The sequence below is a fragment of the Carcharhinus amblyrhynchos genome, chromosome 10 (assembly GCF_965287045.1).
Source record: "Carcharhinus amblyrhynchos chromosome 10, sCarAmb.v2.hapA, whole genome shotgun sequence".
In the NCBI taxonomy this organism is placed as follows: Eukaryota; Metazoa; Chordata; class Chondrichthyes; order Carcharhiniformes; family Carcharhinidae; genus Carcharhinus; species Carcharhinus amblyrhynchos.
In genome coordinates this window covers 106,709,606-106,725,468 of record NC_137333.1, presented here as the reverse complement: position 1 = coordinate 106,725,468, position 15,863 = coordinate 106,709,606, and the positions used below count along the sequence as shown (strand labels likewise).

General features: G+C 50.6%; 1 protein-coding gene across 2 annotated transcripts in view; it reads left to right on the top strand.

Annotated features, from left to right (window-relative positions):
• slc6a7 (solute carrier family 6 member 7) overlaps positions 1-15,863 on the top strand; it is a 54,343-nt gene that overhangs the window by 12,723 nt on the left and 25,757 nt on the right. The window contains exons 1-4 of one of the 2 annotated variants that reach the window (XM_080197756.1): positions 4,428-4,553; positions 8,857-9,091; positions 12,282-12,413; positions 14,630-14,778. In XM_080197756.1, the coding sequence (XP_080053882.1) occupies positions 8,863-9,091; positions 12,282-12,413; positions 14,630-14,778 (510 nt within the window). In that variant the 5' untranslated portion in view covers positions 4,428-4,553; positions 8,857-8,862. Of the gene's footprint in view, positions 1-4,427; positions 4,554-8,856; positions 9,092-12,281; positions 12,414-14,629; positions 14,779-15,863 lie in introns of those variants that run through there. The other variant, XM_080197755.1, reaches the window with a different exon arrangement.

Genomic DNA, 15,863 nt, shown 5'->3' with positions numbered 1-15,863 from the left:
CATGGCTGATCTGATTGTAACCTCAACCCCACACACTGCCCGTACCCTGATGACCTTTCAGCCCTTTGGGCATCAAGACTCTATCTAATTCTGCCTTAAAAATATTCAAAGACTGCATTGCCTTTTCAGGAAGAGAGATACAGAGACTCGTGACCTTCAGAGAGAAAAGATTCTCCTCAACTTTATTATGAATGAGCGACTCCTTACTTTTACACAGTGACCCCTTGTTCTAGATTCTCCCACAAGAGGAACCATCCTCTCCACATCCACCCTGTCAATATCCCTCAGGATCTGAAAGATTTCAATCAAGTCTCCTCTTACTCTTCCAAACTCCAGTGGTTACAAGCCCAACCTCTTCAACCTTTCCTCATAAAACAATCGTCCATTCCTGGCTTTGACAAAGAGTCATTCAGGCTCCTTTCTCTCTCCAGGGATGCTGTCAGACTTGTTGAGTTTTTCCAGCATTTTAAGTCTCACTGGGGACTGTGATCTGGATGTCACACCTCACCCGCTCTCTATCAATGAGATCAGTTTCCTGTGTCTGTCGGGCGTGGTGTGCCCATGAGGGTGCAGACATTCCAATAGTGACCAGTGTCACCTCAGCACAAACTTGATGGGCCGTACTGTTCTTTGCACATAGATCACAGAATCCATACGGTGCAGAAGGAGGCCATTTGGCCCATAAAGTCTGCACCGGTCACAATCCCATCCAGACCCCACTCCCACATATTTATCCTGCTAATCCCCTGACTCTAGGATCAATGTAGCATGGCCAATCAATCTAACCTGCACATCTTTGGACTGTGGGAAGAAACCGGAGCACCCAGAGGAAATCCACGCAGACATGGGGAGAATGTGCAAACTCCACACAGACAGTAACCTGAGGTTGGAGTTGAACCTTGGTCCCTGGCACTGTGAGGCAGCAGTGCTAACCACTGTGCCACTGTGTTGCCGTTCATTGTTCTTTACTTACTTTTCTGAGACAAACCTGAGCCTGATGGCCTGGGAGGTGAAGCAGACAATGTTTAGGGCACCATTTCTAGCGCTTTCAATACTAAGAAGGTGAGCAGTATGGACCTGAAAGGGCTGCTTTGTCATCCAGGGGCCATCAAGTTCCAATTCTGCATCAATCCAGTGAAAGGCAACCCTATCCTGAGCTGCCTGTGTGGAGGATGACTAGTGGTGACTAGTGGAGTGCCCCAGGGGTCGGTGCTGGGGCCTCAGCTATTTACCATTCATATAGATGATCTGGAGGAGGGAACCGAGTGTATGGTGTCAAAATTTGCTGATGACACCAAGATTGGTGGAACGGCAAATTGCGCGGAGGGTGTGGAAAGTCTGCAGAAGGATCTAGATAGGCTGGGCGAATGGGCCAGGAACTGGCAAATGGAATTTAATGTTGGCAAATGTGAGGTGGCCCACTTTGGTAGGAATAATGGTAGGAAGGACTATTACTTACATGGCGAAAAACTGCAGCATGCGACGGTGCAGAGGAACCTGGGGGTCCTTGTGCATGAGTCGCAAAAACCCAGCCTGCAGGTGCAGCAGGTGGTCAGGAAGGCGAATGGGATGCTGGCCTTCATAGCGAGGGGGATTGAATATAAAAGTAGGGAGGTCTTGCTGCAGCTGTATAGGGCACTGGTGAGGCCGCAGCTGGAGTACTATGTGCAGTTTTGGTCGCCGCACTTACGCAAGGATATTTTGGCCTTGGAGGGAGTGCAGAGGAGGTTTACTAGGCTGATACCGGAGTTGAGGGGGTTGAACTGTGAGGAGAGGCTGAATAAACTAGGCTTGTACTCGTTAGAGTTTAGAAGAATGAGAGGAGATCTCATTGAGACATATAAGATGATGAATGGGATGGATAGGATAGAGGTGGAGAGGCTCTTCCCGCTCAGAAAGGACAGTAGGACTAGAGGGCACAGCCTCAAGATAAAGGGGGGGGCGGTTTAGAACGGAGTTGAGGAGGAACTTCTTCACTCAAAGGGTGGTGAATCTCTGGAATTCTCTGCCCATTGAAGTGGTGGAGGCTGCCTCGCTAAATATTTTTAAGACGTGGGTTGATGGGTTTTTGATAAGAGAGGGGATTAAGGGTTATGGGGAAAGGGCGGGAATGTGGAACTGAGACACGACAGATCAGCCATGATTTTATTGAATGGCGGGGCAGGCTCGAGGGGCTAGATGGCCTACTCCTGCTCCTATTTCTTATGTTCTTATGTTTCCATCATACCGAACAGAATGTGCTTTCCATCGGCTTCCCCCGGAGCGGACTGGGGGTCTGGGGGGGGGGGGGGGGGGGGGGCGGGTGGTGGTGCTGTGTGTCAGACATTATCCCTGAAGGTACATTTCATTCCTGAATTATCCCATCTCCAGTCCACCCACTGTCAGGCATTTCATATACAAACAACCTGCCACAGAGCAATAAACCTTTCATCCAGCGTGGGTGCTGCACTGCAATCAATATCACCCACCAGGTGAGATATTTACATCACAGCCCCTGCTCAGTGCAGAGCTTCTCGAACATTCCTCCCTTCACCATTCCGATTAAATGTACAGTCATCTTGTTATTCCCAGCAGTACTGCTGCTGACTGTATCTAAATATAGTTCATTATAGTCAATATGTTACAACGTTCCTGTTAACGTCACAAACAGCAGTCCGGACTGCTTTTGTCCCTGACTGTCTTCATTCCAGTCAGTGTAACCAGTCAAAGAATCTTCTTTCATCATTTATGTATCTCTGTGGGTGGCATTATCACCACCAGTGTCATAGGTTCAAGTCCCACTCAGTAACTCACATCAGCACATTCAGAATTGCACTGAGGGAGTGCCGCACTGTCAGTGGGTCAGTGCTGAGGGAGCGCCGCACTGTCAGAGGGTCAGTGCTGAGGGAGTGCCGCATTGTCAGAGGGTCAGTGCTGAGGGAGCGCCGCACTGTCAGAGGGTCAGTGCTGAGGGAGTGCCGCACTGTCAGAGGGTCAGTGCTGAGGGAGTGTCGCACTGTCAGAGGGTCAGTGCTGAGGGAGTGCCGCACTGTCAGAGGGTCGGTGTTGAGGGAGTGCTGCACTGTCAGAGGGTCGGTGCTGAGGGAGTGCCGCACTGTCAGAGGGTCAGTGCTGAGGGAGTGCCACACTGTCAGAGGGCCAGTGCTGAGGGAGTGCCACACTGTCAGAGGGTCAGTGCTGAGGGAGTGCTGCACTGTGAGGGTCAGTACTGAGGGAGTGCCGCACTGTCAGAGGGTCAGTACTGAGGGGGTGCTGCATTGTCAGAGGGTCAGTGCTGAGGGAGTGCTGCATTGTCAGTGGGTCAGTGCTGAGGGAGTGCCGCACTGTCAGAGGGTCAGTGCTGAGGGAGTGCCGCACTGTCAGAGGGTCAGTGCTGAGGGAGTGCCGCACTGTCAGAGGGTCAGTGCTGAGGGAGTGCCGCACTGTCAGAGGGTCGGTGCTGAGGGAGTGCCGCACTGTCAGAGGGTCAGTGCTGAGGGAGTGCCGCACTGTCAGAGGGTCAGTGCTGAGGGAGTGCCGCACTGTCAGAGGGTCGGTGCTGAGGGAGTGCCGCACTGTCAGAGGGTCGGTGCTGAGGGAGTGCTGCATTGTCAGAGGGTCAGTGCTGAGGGAGTGCCGCACTGTCAGAGGGTCAGTGCTGAGGGAGTGCCGCACTGTCAGAGGGTCAGTACTGAGGGTGTGCCGCACTGTCAGAGGGTCAGTACTGAGGGATTGCCGCACTGTCAGAGGGTCAGTACTGAGGGTGTGCCGCACTGTCAGAGGGTCAGTGCTGAGGGAGTGCTGCACTGTCAGAGGGTCAGTGCTGAGGGAGTGCCGCACTGTCAGAGGGTCAGTGCTGAGGGAGTGCCGCACTGTCAGAGGGTCAGTACTGAGGGTGTGCCGCACTGTCAGAGGGTCAGTACTGAGGGAGTGCCGCACTGTCAGAGGGTCAGTACTGAGGGAGTGCCGCACTGTCAGAGGGTCAGTACTGAGGGAGTGCCGCACTGTCAGAGGGTCAGTGCTGAGGGAGTGCCGCACTGTCAGAGGTCAGTGCTGAGGGAATGCTGCACTGTCAGAGGATCAGTGCTGAGGGAGTGCCGCACTGTCAGAGGGTCAGTACTGAGGGAGTGCCACATTGTCAGGGGTGAGCAACTCCTGTGACGTGAGGATGTGATTGGATTACTGGAGCTCTCCACGGAGCTTTCTGTAAAGCAATCACAGTTGTTTGCGTGCAGTCCAGTTTGCTGCCACCAGGAATGTCTGTAGTACACACTTAAAGAAAACACACAAGAGTTTCAGTTATATTTAGCAGAGGAACTATAATGATGTAAAAAGACACACCCCATGACGTAAGAACACTGAATCTCAAGAGAGGGTGGGGCTGATTGAATCATGAGATCAACTAGGTGGATGAGGAAGAAGGAATTTAAGTATGCACCATTGTTCACCTTACTCCTCTTCCACTGGTACTGATCGGCACTCTATTACAGTGCCATACGTCTCCACTGACCTTCCAAACCCTCAAACAAAGGACAAGCAAGACTCTTGGTAGAAAGTTTTGGCAGAATATCCTGGTATGGCTCCCGGTGTGACTGTGATAACCTTGTAGTTCATGTTTGGCTGCAACCCCAGAGTTCAGAAGTCCAATTCCCTCCGAGGCAGTTTGTGAAACTGAATTCGATCCCCAGAAGACTGGCCACAAAAGCTGATGGTTTTGTGCAAAAACCCAACTAGTTCCTTTCTTTAACAACTGTACTGTTGCAGGATATCTGTTTTAAAGTTTAAGGGGTGGCACAGTGGTTAGCACTGCTGCCTCACAGCACCAGGGATCTGGGTTTGATTCCCGGCTTGGGTCACTGTCTGTGTGGAGTCTGTATGTTCTCCCCGTGTCTGCGCGTGTCTCACTCGGCCATTTAAAGGGCAGTTCAGAATCAACCACATTGCTGTGGCTGTGGAGTCACATGTAGGCCAGACCGGGTAAGGACAGCAGATTATGTAGGCCAGAGCAGGTAAGATTTCCTTCTCAAAAGAAATTGGTGAACCAGATGGGTTTCTAACAACAATCGATGATAGTTTCATGGCACCATCACTGAGACTAGCTTTATATTCCAGATTTATTAATTGAAACAATTTAAATTCTTCCAGCTGCCATTGTGGGATTTGAAGTTCTGTTCCAGTACATTATCCTGGGCCTCAGGATTATACATCCAGTGATGTTACATTACTGACTTGTGCCTTGTAGATGGTGGATAGACTTTACTCACTTTAGGATTCCCAGCTTCTGACCTGCTCTGGTAGTCACTTTATTTGGCTACAGCACGGGGTTAGATACAGAGTAAAGCTCCCTCTACACTGTCCCCCATCAAACACTCCCAGGACAGGTACAGCACGGGGTTGGATACAGAGTAAAGCTCCCTCTATCCACTCCCCTCCAAAGGGGAGGCAATGGCCTAGTGATATTATCACTAGACTATTAATCCAGAAACTCAGCTAATGCTTTGGAGACATGGGTTTGAATGCCACCGTGGCAGATGGTGGAATTTGAATTCAGTAAAAAATATCTGGAATTAAGAATCTACTGACTGTGAAACCATTGTGGATTGTCGGAAAAACCCCTCTGTTTCACTAATGTCCTTTAGGGAAGGAAATCTGCTGTCCTTACCTGGTCTGGCCTACATGTGATTTCAGAGCCACAGCAATGTGATTGACACTCAACTACCCTCCAAGGGCAACTAGGGATGGGCAATAAATGCTGGACAGCCAGCGACGCCCATGTCCCATGAATAAATTTTAAAAATTCCAGTTATTTTCCAGACGTCGCTGGATTCTGGGGAAATGCCGGAAGATTGGAAAGCGGCTAATGTTACGCCGTTGTTTAAGAAGGGTGCCAGGCAAAAGGCGGGGAATTATAGGCCAGTTAGTTTAACGTCTGTTGTAGGTAAAATGTTAGAATCCGTCATCAAGGAGGAAATAGCGAGACATCTTGAGGGGAATTGCTTGATAGAGCAGACGCAGCACGGTTTCGTTAAGGGGAAGTCGTGTCTGACAAATTTACTTGAGTTCTATGAGGATGTGCCTAGGGCGGTGGATAGAGGAGAGCCGGTGGATGTGGTCTTTCTTGATTTTCAGAAGGCGTTTGACAAGGTACCTCACAAGAGGTTATTGCAGAAGGTCAGGGGACATGGAGTTGGGGGTAGGGTGTTAGCGTGGATAGAGGACTGGTTGTCAAATAGGAGGCAGAGAGTGGAGGTCAATGGGTGCTATTCGGATTGGCGGACGGTGACTAGTGGAGTGCCCCAGGGGTCGGTGCTGGGGCCTCAGCTATTTACCATTTATATAGATGATCTGGAGGAGGGAACCGAGTGTATGGTGTCTAAATTTGCTGATGACACCAAGATTGGTGGAAAGGCAAATTGTGCGGAGGGTGGGGAGAGTCTGCAGAAGGATCTAGATAGGCTGGGCGAATGGGCCAGGAACTGGCAAATGGAATTTAATGTTGGCAAGTGCGAGGTGGTCCACTTTGGTAGGAATAATGGTAGGAAGGATTATTACTTACATGGAGAAAAATTGCAGCAGGCGACGGTGCAGAGGGACCTCGGGGTCCTTGTGCATGAGTCGCAAAAACCCAGCTTGCAGGTGCAGCAGGTGGTCAGGAAGGCGAATGGGATGCTGGCCTTCATAGTGAGGGGGATTGAATATAAAAGTAGGGAGGTCTTGCTGCGGCTGTATAGGGCATTGGTGAGGCCGCAGCTGGAGTATTGTGTGCAGTTTTGGGCGCCGTACTTACGCAAGGATATTTTGGCCTTGGAGGGAGTGCAGAGGAGGTTTACTAGGCTGATGCCGGAGTTGAGGGGGTTGAGCTATGAGGAGAGGCTGAATAAACTAGGCTTGTACTCATTAGAGTTTAGAAGAATGAGGGAAGATCTCATTGAGACGTATAAGATGATGAATGGGATGGATAGGATAGAGGTGGAGAGACTCTTCCCGCTCAGAAAGGACAGTAGGACTAGGGGGCACAGCCTCAAGATAAAGGGGGGGGCGGTTTAGAACGGAGTTGAGGAAGAACTTCTTCACTCAAAGGGTGGTGAATCTCTGGAATTCTCTGCCCGTTGAAGTGGTGGAGGCTGCCTCGCTAAATATATTTAAGAAGAGGGTTGATGGGTTTTTGATAAGAGAGGGGATTAAGGGTTATGGGGAGAGGGCGGGAATGTGGAACTGAGCCACGACAGATCAGCCATGATCTTATTGAATGGCGGGGCAGGCTCGAAGGGCCAGATGGCCTACTCCTGCTCCTATTTCTTATGTTCTTATGGGAAGCAGGAGTAAAACACTCCACAGAAGGAACTGAAGGTGAGCAGATAGTCTTCCCAGAGTTATAGAAAACATTCAAACCAGACTGTGTGATCAAACCCACTGGTTTCCGTGTGTTGTTTGTGGGCTCCTGCTGTACAATCTGGCTGCAGCATTTACTAATTAACACAGAGATTACATTTCAAAGGTAATCTCTCAGCTAATACGGACTTTAGTAAGTGATGAGGATGTAATGCCGTATTAGTTGTTGCTTTACCCAGAGAGTGGTTTGAATGTGGAACTCGATATCACTGGCAGCTCTGTTTTTGAGACCAATGGTACATTCATCTGAGATTGAGGGGAAGTTTGATGGAACTGGTCAGAACTGTTAGTGCACTGAGAGTGGCCAGGGAAAAAGTATTTCCAGATAATTGACAAGAAGGTTGATGAGAATGTTTTTACACAGTGAGATGTCGCGATCTGGAGTACCCTGCCGCAAAGGGCAGGGATGGCCAATTCAATTAAATAAACGCTGGAAGGCAAAGTGTTGCAAGGGGATGGGGAAGGAGCAGGGGAAATGGAAATAATTGGATAATTCTCTCATAAAGCCGGCACGGACACAATAAGCCAAATGGATTTCCTTTGTGCTATACAGGAACAGCCTGTTCCACCATTCACTTCGATCATTGCTGATTGTTATCCTAATTCCATCTCTTCTCCTTGTACCTGCTGAACGACGCTTTCGCAATCTCCATGTTAAAATTCGCCTTCAACTTCAGCAGGTTTCTTCTGTTTAGGAGAGAGTTCCAGTTTTTCATTATCCTTTGTGTGAAACATTCCTTCCTGATATCACCCCTGAAAGGACAAGCTCTAATCTAAAGTTTATTTATTAGTATCACAAGTAAGGCTTACATTAACACTACAATGAAGTTACTGTGAAAATCCCCCAGTCACCACACTCCGGCGCCTGTTTTGGTACACTGAGAGAGAATTTAGCATGGCCAATCCACCTAACCAGCACATCTTTCAGACTGTGGGAGGAAACTGTAGCAACCGGAGGAAACCCACGCAGACACAGGGAGAACGTGCAGTCTCCACATAGAAGTGACCCAAGCCGGGAATCGAACCCGGGTCCCTGGTGCTGTGAGGCAGCAGTGTTAACTACTGTGCCACGGTGCTGCCCAGTGTGCCACTGTTAACCTGGTTCTCATAATTTAACCCTTTTAGAGAGAGGGTCATTCTGATGAAATCATCGCTCCAAGGCCAGTCTATTCTTCCTGTGTGGAGTTACCCAGAACCCAGTGACTCCTGTAGGGTGTCTGCAAAGCCCTGTTCAATTCCGCCTTCATAGCCCAACTCCACTGAGGTAACGGCCAGCATTCTACAGAATGATTTACAGAATTGTCAGTGCAGATGTATCGAAGGGGAGACTATTACTGAGAGATGGAGAATTTGATGGAGTTAAGTGAGGAAGGATGGAGAAGAATAACTGTCATCATGGATTGGTTGGGCTAAATGGCCTGTTTCTGTGGAAAATTTCAACCCATGCCTACATTGCTAATATCCATCTGTCTCTTCTTCACACAGATTTCAATGACTCTAAGCAGCGGGAATTTGGAGAACCACGTGAGGACCCAGGAGGCTATTGAACCCCAGCCCCAGCCTCAGCCCCCCGCTGAGAGCTCAGAGCCTGCTCCTCAGGCACAGCCATCCCGAGGAACCTGGGGTGGGAAGCATGAGTTCTTGCTGTCCTGTATCGGATACTGTGTGGGACTGGGCAACGTGTGGAGATTCCCCTATCTCTGTTATCGCAATGGAGGAGGTAGGAAACAATGTTCCATCGGAATGATGCTAGCCACGCTTTTCATTCTGTCTAACTTTCCTTTCTGCTGAGTATCTAATGATTTCCCCCTCCCCGTTTTCACATTGAGGATACCACCCCCTCCCCATTGTGTCGTGTGGCACTATCATCTCGCTGAATGGGATAGAGCCGTAATGCTATGAAGCCATTCGCCATCCTGTCTTGGAAATATATCGCCATTCCTTCACTGTCACTGGGTCAAACACTGGAACTGCTTCCTTAACAGTGCTTTGGGTGTGCTGTTCAAGAAGGCAGCTCACCACCACCTTCTCAAGGGCAATTAGGGATGGGCAATAAATGCTGGCCAGCCAGTGATGTCCACGTCCCGTAACTGAATATAACAGAACAAAAAGGTGCTATTATACTAGCTATTTTAACCTAGCTTTTGATCATCTGACGTAACATACGGCCTGGAATATAGAATCATAGAATTTGCAGTGCAGGAGGGGCCATTTGGCCCATCGAGTCTTCACAGACCACAATCCCTCCCAGGCCTTATCCTCACAACCCCTCATATTTACCCTGCTAATCCTCCTGACACCAGGGGCAAATTTACCATGAACAATCAACCTAATCACACATCTTTCGGACTGTGGGAGGAAACCAGAGCACCCGGATGAAACCCACACAGACACGGGGAGAATGTACAAACTCCACACAGACAGTGACCTAAGGCTGAGAATCAAACCCAGGTCCCTGGCACTGTGAGGCAGCAGTGCTAACCCACTGCGCCACCGTGCTCCTGTGAAGTGCCTTGGGATGTTTTATTGTGTTAAAGGTGTTACATCAAGTTGATGTAGCATGGACATCAGTAGCATGGTGAGGATGTAGAAAGAAGCCAGCACAGATCCTGTTGTGTTCCTGACCCTGAGCATCCCCTAAGCTGGAGGGGCAGCGGGGTGAGGGCCCAGAGCGGGAAGAAATTCTGGTCAAGAGCAAAGAAAAATACAGCACAGGAACAGGCCCTTCGGCCCTCCAAGCCCGTGCCAATCATGATGGCCTAACGAAAGTAAAAAAACCCTTCTGCCCTTATTTGGTCCATATCCCTCTGTTCCCTCCCTATTCATGTACCCACCCAGATGCCTCTTCAATGTTGCTCATGTACCTGCTTCCGCAACCTCCTCTGGTAGTGCTTTCCAGGCACCCACCACTCTCTGTGTGAAAAACTTCCCCCACACATCTCCTTTGAACTCTCCCCATCTCACCTTGAGCCTGTGCCCCCTTGTAATTGACACTTCCACCCAAGGAAAAAGCCTCTGACTGTCCATCCTGTCTATGCCTCTCAGTTTTATAAACCTCTATCATGTCTCCCCTGACATCCTGGAACTTGTGGTGAAATCCTGACACCTCTGGGATAGTTTGGACTTTTCAAAGGGACAGCATGCAGGGGAGGTGGGAGGAGGCCGGAAGCTGCTCAGAGTCAGTGAACAGCCTGTAATGCTATTGGTTCAGGGGCATGTCCACTCGGGAAGGCAATTTTCAATGTCGTTTCAGGCAAGCCTGAACCATAGGACATAGAACGTTACATTCCAGCGCAGGACAGGCCCTTCAGCCCTCGATGCTGTGCCGACCTGTGAAACCAATCTAAAGCCCATCTAACCTACACTATTCCAATATCATCCATATGTTTATCCAATGACCATTTAACTGCCCTTAATGTTGGCTTTGAAGGTGATGGCCTACTGGTATTATGGTTAGACTATTTATCCAGAAACTCAGCTGATGTTCTGGGAACCTGGGTTCAAACCCTGCCATGGCAGATGATGGAATTTGAACCATCTTTTGTACATTGATGACTAGCTGTCAGGATCCACGTGGGCCCAAGTAAGATTTGTCATGGTTGATATTTATTCCCAACCACTGCCTGCTTTCAAACCTTTTTCTCCATGTTCGCTTTCTGCCACATTCATCCTCCGAGCTTCCTGAGGGACTTGTCTCAACCTGACTGCAAAGCAGCAGCCCGGCACATGCTGCCGCCTGCCGTTGCTGCTGATGCCAAGCTGGCAGCTCCACTCCTAACAGTACTCAGAGCCATTAACTGGGAGCTGATCTAGAACCCTGCACTGATCTAGAACCCTGCACTTGTATTTCTCATGATGTGCTCCTGATCTTGTACTCTGTCTCTCTAATACAGATGTATTCCTGATCTGGTATTCTGTCTCTCTTTATTTTAGGTGTGTTCTTGATCCAATACTCACTCTGTCTCTATTCGAGATGTGTTCCTAATCCTAAGGCCATAAGACATAGGAACAGAATTAGGCCACTCGGCCCATCGAGTCTGCTCCACCTTTCAATCACGGCTGATATTTTCCTCATCCCCATTCTCCAGCCTTTTCCCCATAACCCCTGATCCCCTTATTAATCAAGAGCTATCTATCTTGGTTTCAAAGACACTCAGTGACCTGGCCCTCCACAGCCTTCTGTGGCAAACAGTTCCACAGATTCACCACTCTCCTGCTGAAGAAATTCCTCCTCATCTCTGTTTTAAAAGATCGTCCCTTCAGCCTGAGGTTGTACCCTCTGGTTCAAGCTTTTCCTACTTGTGGAAACATCCTCTCTATGTCCACTCTATCCAGGCCTCCAGTATCCTATAAGTTTCAATAAGATCCCCTCCTCATCCTTCTAAATTCCAACGAGTACAGACCCAGAGTCCTCAACCGTTCCTCATATGATAAGCTCTTCATCCCAGGGATCCAGGCACTCACCTGATGAAGGGGCAGCACTCCGAAAGCTCATGCTACCAAATAAACCTGTTGAACTTTAATCTGGTGTTGTGAGAATTCTTACTGTTCCAGGGATCATTCTTGGGAACCTCCTCTGGACCCTTTCCAAAGCCAGCACATCCTTCCTCAGATACGGGGCCCAAAACTGCTCACAATACTCCAAATGGGGTCTGAGCAGAGCCTCATACAGCCTCAGAAGTACATCCCTGCTCTTGTATTCTAGCCCTCTCGACATGAATGCTAACATTGCATTTGCCTTCCCAACTGCCAACTGAACCTGCACATGAACCTTAAGAGAATCTTGAACAGTGACTCTCAAGTCCCTTTGTGTTTCTGATTCCCTAAGCGCTTTCCCATTTAGAAAATAGTCTGTCAGTCTCTATTCCGGATGTGTTCCTGATCCTGTGCTCTCTCTGTTGCTGCTCTAGGTGTCTTCCTGATTCCATACTGCATCATGATGCTGTTTACGGGGCTGCCCCTCTTCCTGATGGAGTTGAGTCTGGGACAGTATGGAGGAGCTGGACCAATACAAGTGTGGAAATGCTGCCCTCTGCTGAAAGGTTCAAATTATTGCAATCTGTCAGTCTTCATTCCCATGTGGCTCTTGGCTTTCAGAGGGTGGATTGTTGCACTGTTGATGATGCCAGCGGGATATTCCGGTACTGTTGCAGTGAGCGGAGATTTGGGTCAGCACCTAATTCTCCATCCTTGTTTGCAGCTTCAGCGCGGCGTGAACAGTTGGCAAGATCGCACCCGTATTTTATTGTGAAGGAGCTGGTTCCTTCTGGGAACAACTACACAGCTCAGAGGACAACTCTTTCCAGCAGTGACAGGGGCAGCAGCACCTCAGGTTCACTCCAGTGCCCTAAATGTTTAACCGGGACGGACATTACGCCTGTTAGACTGAGGGAGCGCCGCACTGTCAGAGGGTCAGTGCTGAGCGAGCGCCGCACTGTCAGAGGGTCAGTGCTGAGGGAGTGCCGCACTGTCAGAGGGTCAGTGCTGAGGGAGTGCCGCACTGTCAGAGGGTCAGTGCTGAGCGAGCGCCGCACTGTCAGAGGATCAGTGCTGAGGGAGTGCCGCACTGTCAGAGGGTCAGTGCTGAGCGAGCGCCGCACTGTCAGAGGGTCAGTGCTGAGCGAGCGCCGCACTGTCAGAGGGTCAGTACTGAGGGAGTGCCGCACTGTCAGAGGGTCAGTGCTGAGGGAGTGCCGCACTGTCAGAGGGTCAGTACTGAGGGAGTGCCGCACTGTCAGAGGGTCAGTGCTGAGCGAGCGCCGCACTGTCAGAGGGTCAGTGCTGAGCGAGCGCCGCACTGTCAGAGGGTCAGTACTGAGGGAGTGCCGCACTGTCAGAGGGTCAGTACTGAGGGAGCGCCGCACTGTCAGAGGGTCAGTGCTGAGGGAGTGCCGCACTGTCAGAGGGTCAGTACTGAGGGAATGCCGCACTGTCAGAGGGTCAGTGCTGAGGGAGTGCCGCACTGTCAGAGGGTCAGTGCTGAGGGAATGCTGCACTGTCAGAGGGTCAGTACTGAGGGAGCGCCGCACTGTCAGAGGGTCAGTGCTGAGGGAGTGCCGCACTGTCAGAGGGTCAGTACTGAGGGAGTGCCGCACTGTCAGAGGGTCAGTGCTGAGGGAGTGCCGCACTGTCAGAGGGTCAGTGCTGAGGGAGTGCCGCACTGTCAGAGGGTCAGTGCTGAGGGAGTGCCGCACTGTCAGAGGGTCAGTGCTGAGGGAGCGCCGCACTGTCAGAGGGTCAGTGCTGAGGGAGCGCCGCACTGTCAGAGGGTCAGTGCTGAGGGAGTGCCGCACTGTCAGAGGGTCAGTGCTGAGGGAGTGCCGCACTGTCAGAGGGTCAGTGCTGAGGGAGTGCCGCACTGTCAGAGGGTCAGTGCTGAGGGAGCGCCGCACTGTCAGAGGGTCAGTACTGAGGGAGTGCCGCACTGTCAGAGGGTCAGTACTGAGGGAGTGCCGCACTGTCAGAGGGTCAGTACTGAGGGAGTGCCGCACTGTCAGAGGGTCAGTACTGAGGGAGTGCCGCACTGTCAGAGGGTCAGTACTGAGGGAGTGCCGCACTGTCAGAGGGTCAGTACTGAGGGAGTGCCGCACTGTCAGAGGGCTATTTGAGGAATTTATAAAAGAGGGTTGTTTTATTTCTGTAATGTAACCTGCTAGCCTATAGGAGGCACTCATTCACTCCTCAGTGTGTTTCAGTATTCCTTTAGTTTGGGATGATTTGTATCTGAACTCCATCTACCCGAGCTTTAGTGCCATTACCCAAGAGTACCTAAGCTTAAGTTTATTTATTAGTCACGTGTAGTCTTATATTAACACCGCAATGAAGCTACTGTGAAAATCCTCTAGCTGCCACACTCTGGTGCCTGTTTGGGTCAATCCACCTAACCACCATGTCTTTCAGACCGTGGGAGGAAATCGGAGCACCTGGAGGAAACCCACACAGATACAGGGAGAATGTGCAAACTCCACACAGACAGTGACCCAAGCTGGGAATTGAACCCAGGTCCCTGGCGCTGTGAGGCAGCAGTGTTAATCACTGTGCTGCCCCAGTATCTGTAAATCCCGGTCTCGGAAATCTGAATATCCCTGCTGTATTTCGAGCTTTTGGCAGGAGTAAGTTCCCAATCTCATTCCTGTAGCTTCACACACAGCCAGTCTCTGCAGGACTGTCTTTGACAGAACCATGGCTTGCTCATCACCAACTATCCTCACAGGAGCATGGTATCCAGTGAAGTTTGATGTTATTCCTACTTTCCCAGGGATCGGAATTGGAATGCTGGTCGTTGCCTCTTTGGTCTCTCTTTACTACAACGTGATTATTGCCTGGACATTCTTCTATCTGGGAAACTCCTTCCAGAGCCCTCTGCCTTGGTCCTGTGAGGCCCCAGCAAACTTTCACCTGTGTCAGGTAAGGAGGACTCACTGTCTATTGACTCCAGGTGGGAGGGGATGTCTCTGAATGTGGGGGTGCAATGGGAACCAGACAGAATGTGAGTCCATAGAGACAGCCTCCTCCATCCCACCACCCCTCACACACAGCGATGACAGCAATGACTGCTGAACTTGCTGAAGGAGAAATGTTAACCCGGATACTGAGAGAGGCCCCCTGTACAGCTCTGGGATTGTTAACAACCAAGCTGGGATTACTGTTTAACATCTTATCAATGGCACATCCAGCAGCACTGGGTCACAGTGCAGGATAGGGCCAAGGGTCACAGTGTAGGATAGGGCCAGGGGTCACAGTGTAGGATAGGGCCAAGGGTCACAGTGTAGGATAGAGCCAGGGGTCATAGTGTAGGATAGGGCCAGGGGTCACAGTGTAGGATAGGGCCAGGGGGTCACAGTGTAGGATAGAGCCAGGGGTCACAGTGTAGGACAGAGCCAGGGGTCACAGTGCAGAATAGGGCCAGGGGTCACAGTGTAGGATAGAGCCAAGGGTCACAGTGTAGGATAGGGCCAGGGGTCACAGTGTAGGATAGGGCCAGGGGTCACAGTGCAGAATAGGGCCAGGGGGTCACAGTGTAGGATAGAGCCAGGGGTCACAGTGTAGGATAGAGCCAGGGGTCACAGTGCAGAATAGGGCCAGGGGTCACAGTGTAGGATAGAGCCAAGGGTCACAGTGTAGGATAGGGCCAGGGGTCACAGTGTAGGATAGAGCCAGGGTCACAGTGTAGGATAGGGCCAGGGGTCACAGTGTAGGATAGGGCCAGGGGTCATAGTGTAGGATAGGGCCAGGGGTCACAGTGTAGGATAGGGCCAGGGGTCACAGTGCAGAATAGAGCCAGGGGTCACAGTGCAGAATAGAGCCAGGGGTCACAGTGCAGAATAGGGCCAGGGGTCACAGTGCAGAATAGGGCTAACCTCAAGCTCTGAAAGGATTTGAAGTGATATCTTTTTTAGGTGACAGTGATTGTATTTTATTCAGCGTAAGCAAGTGCTGGCCCTAGTGTCAGTCAATGCGACACGCTAAACCTCAACAGTTTCTGTCCTCTG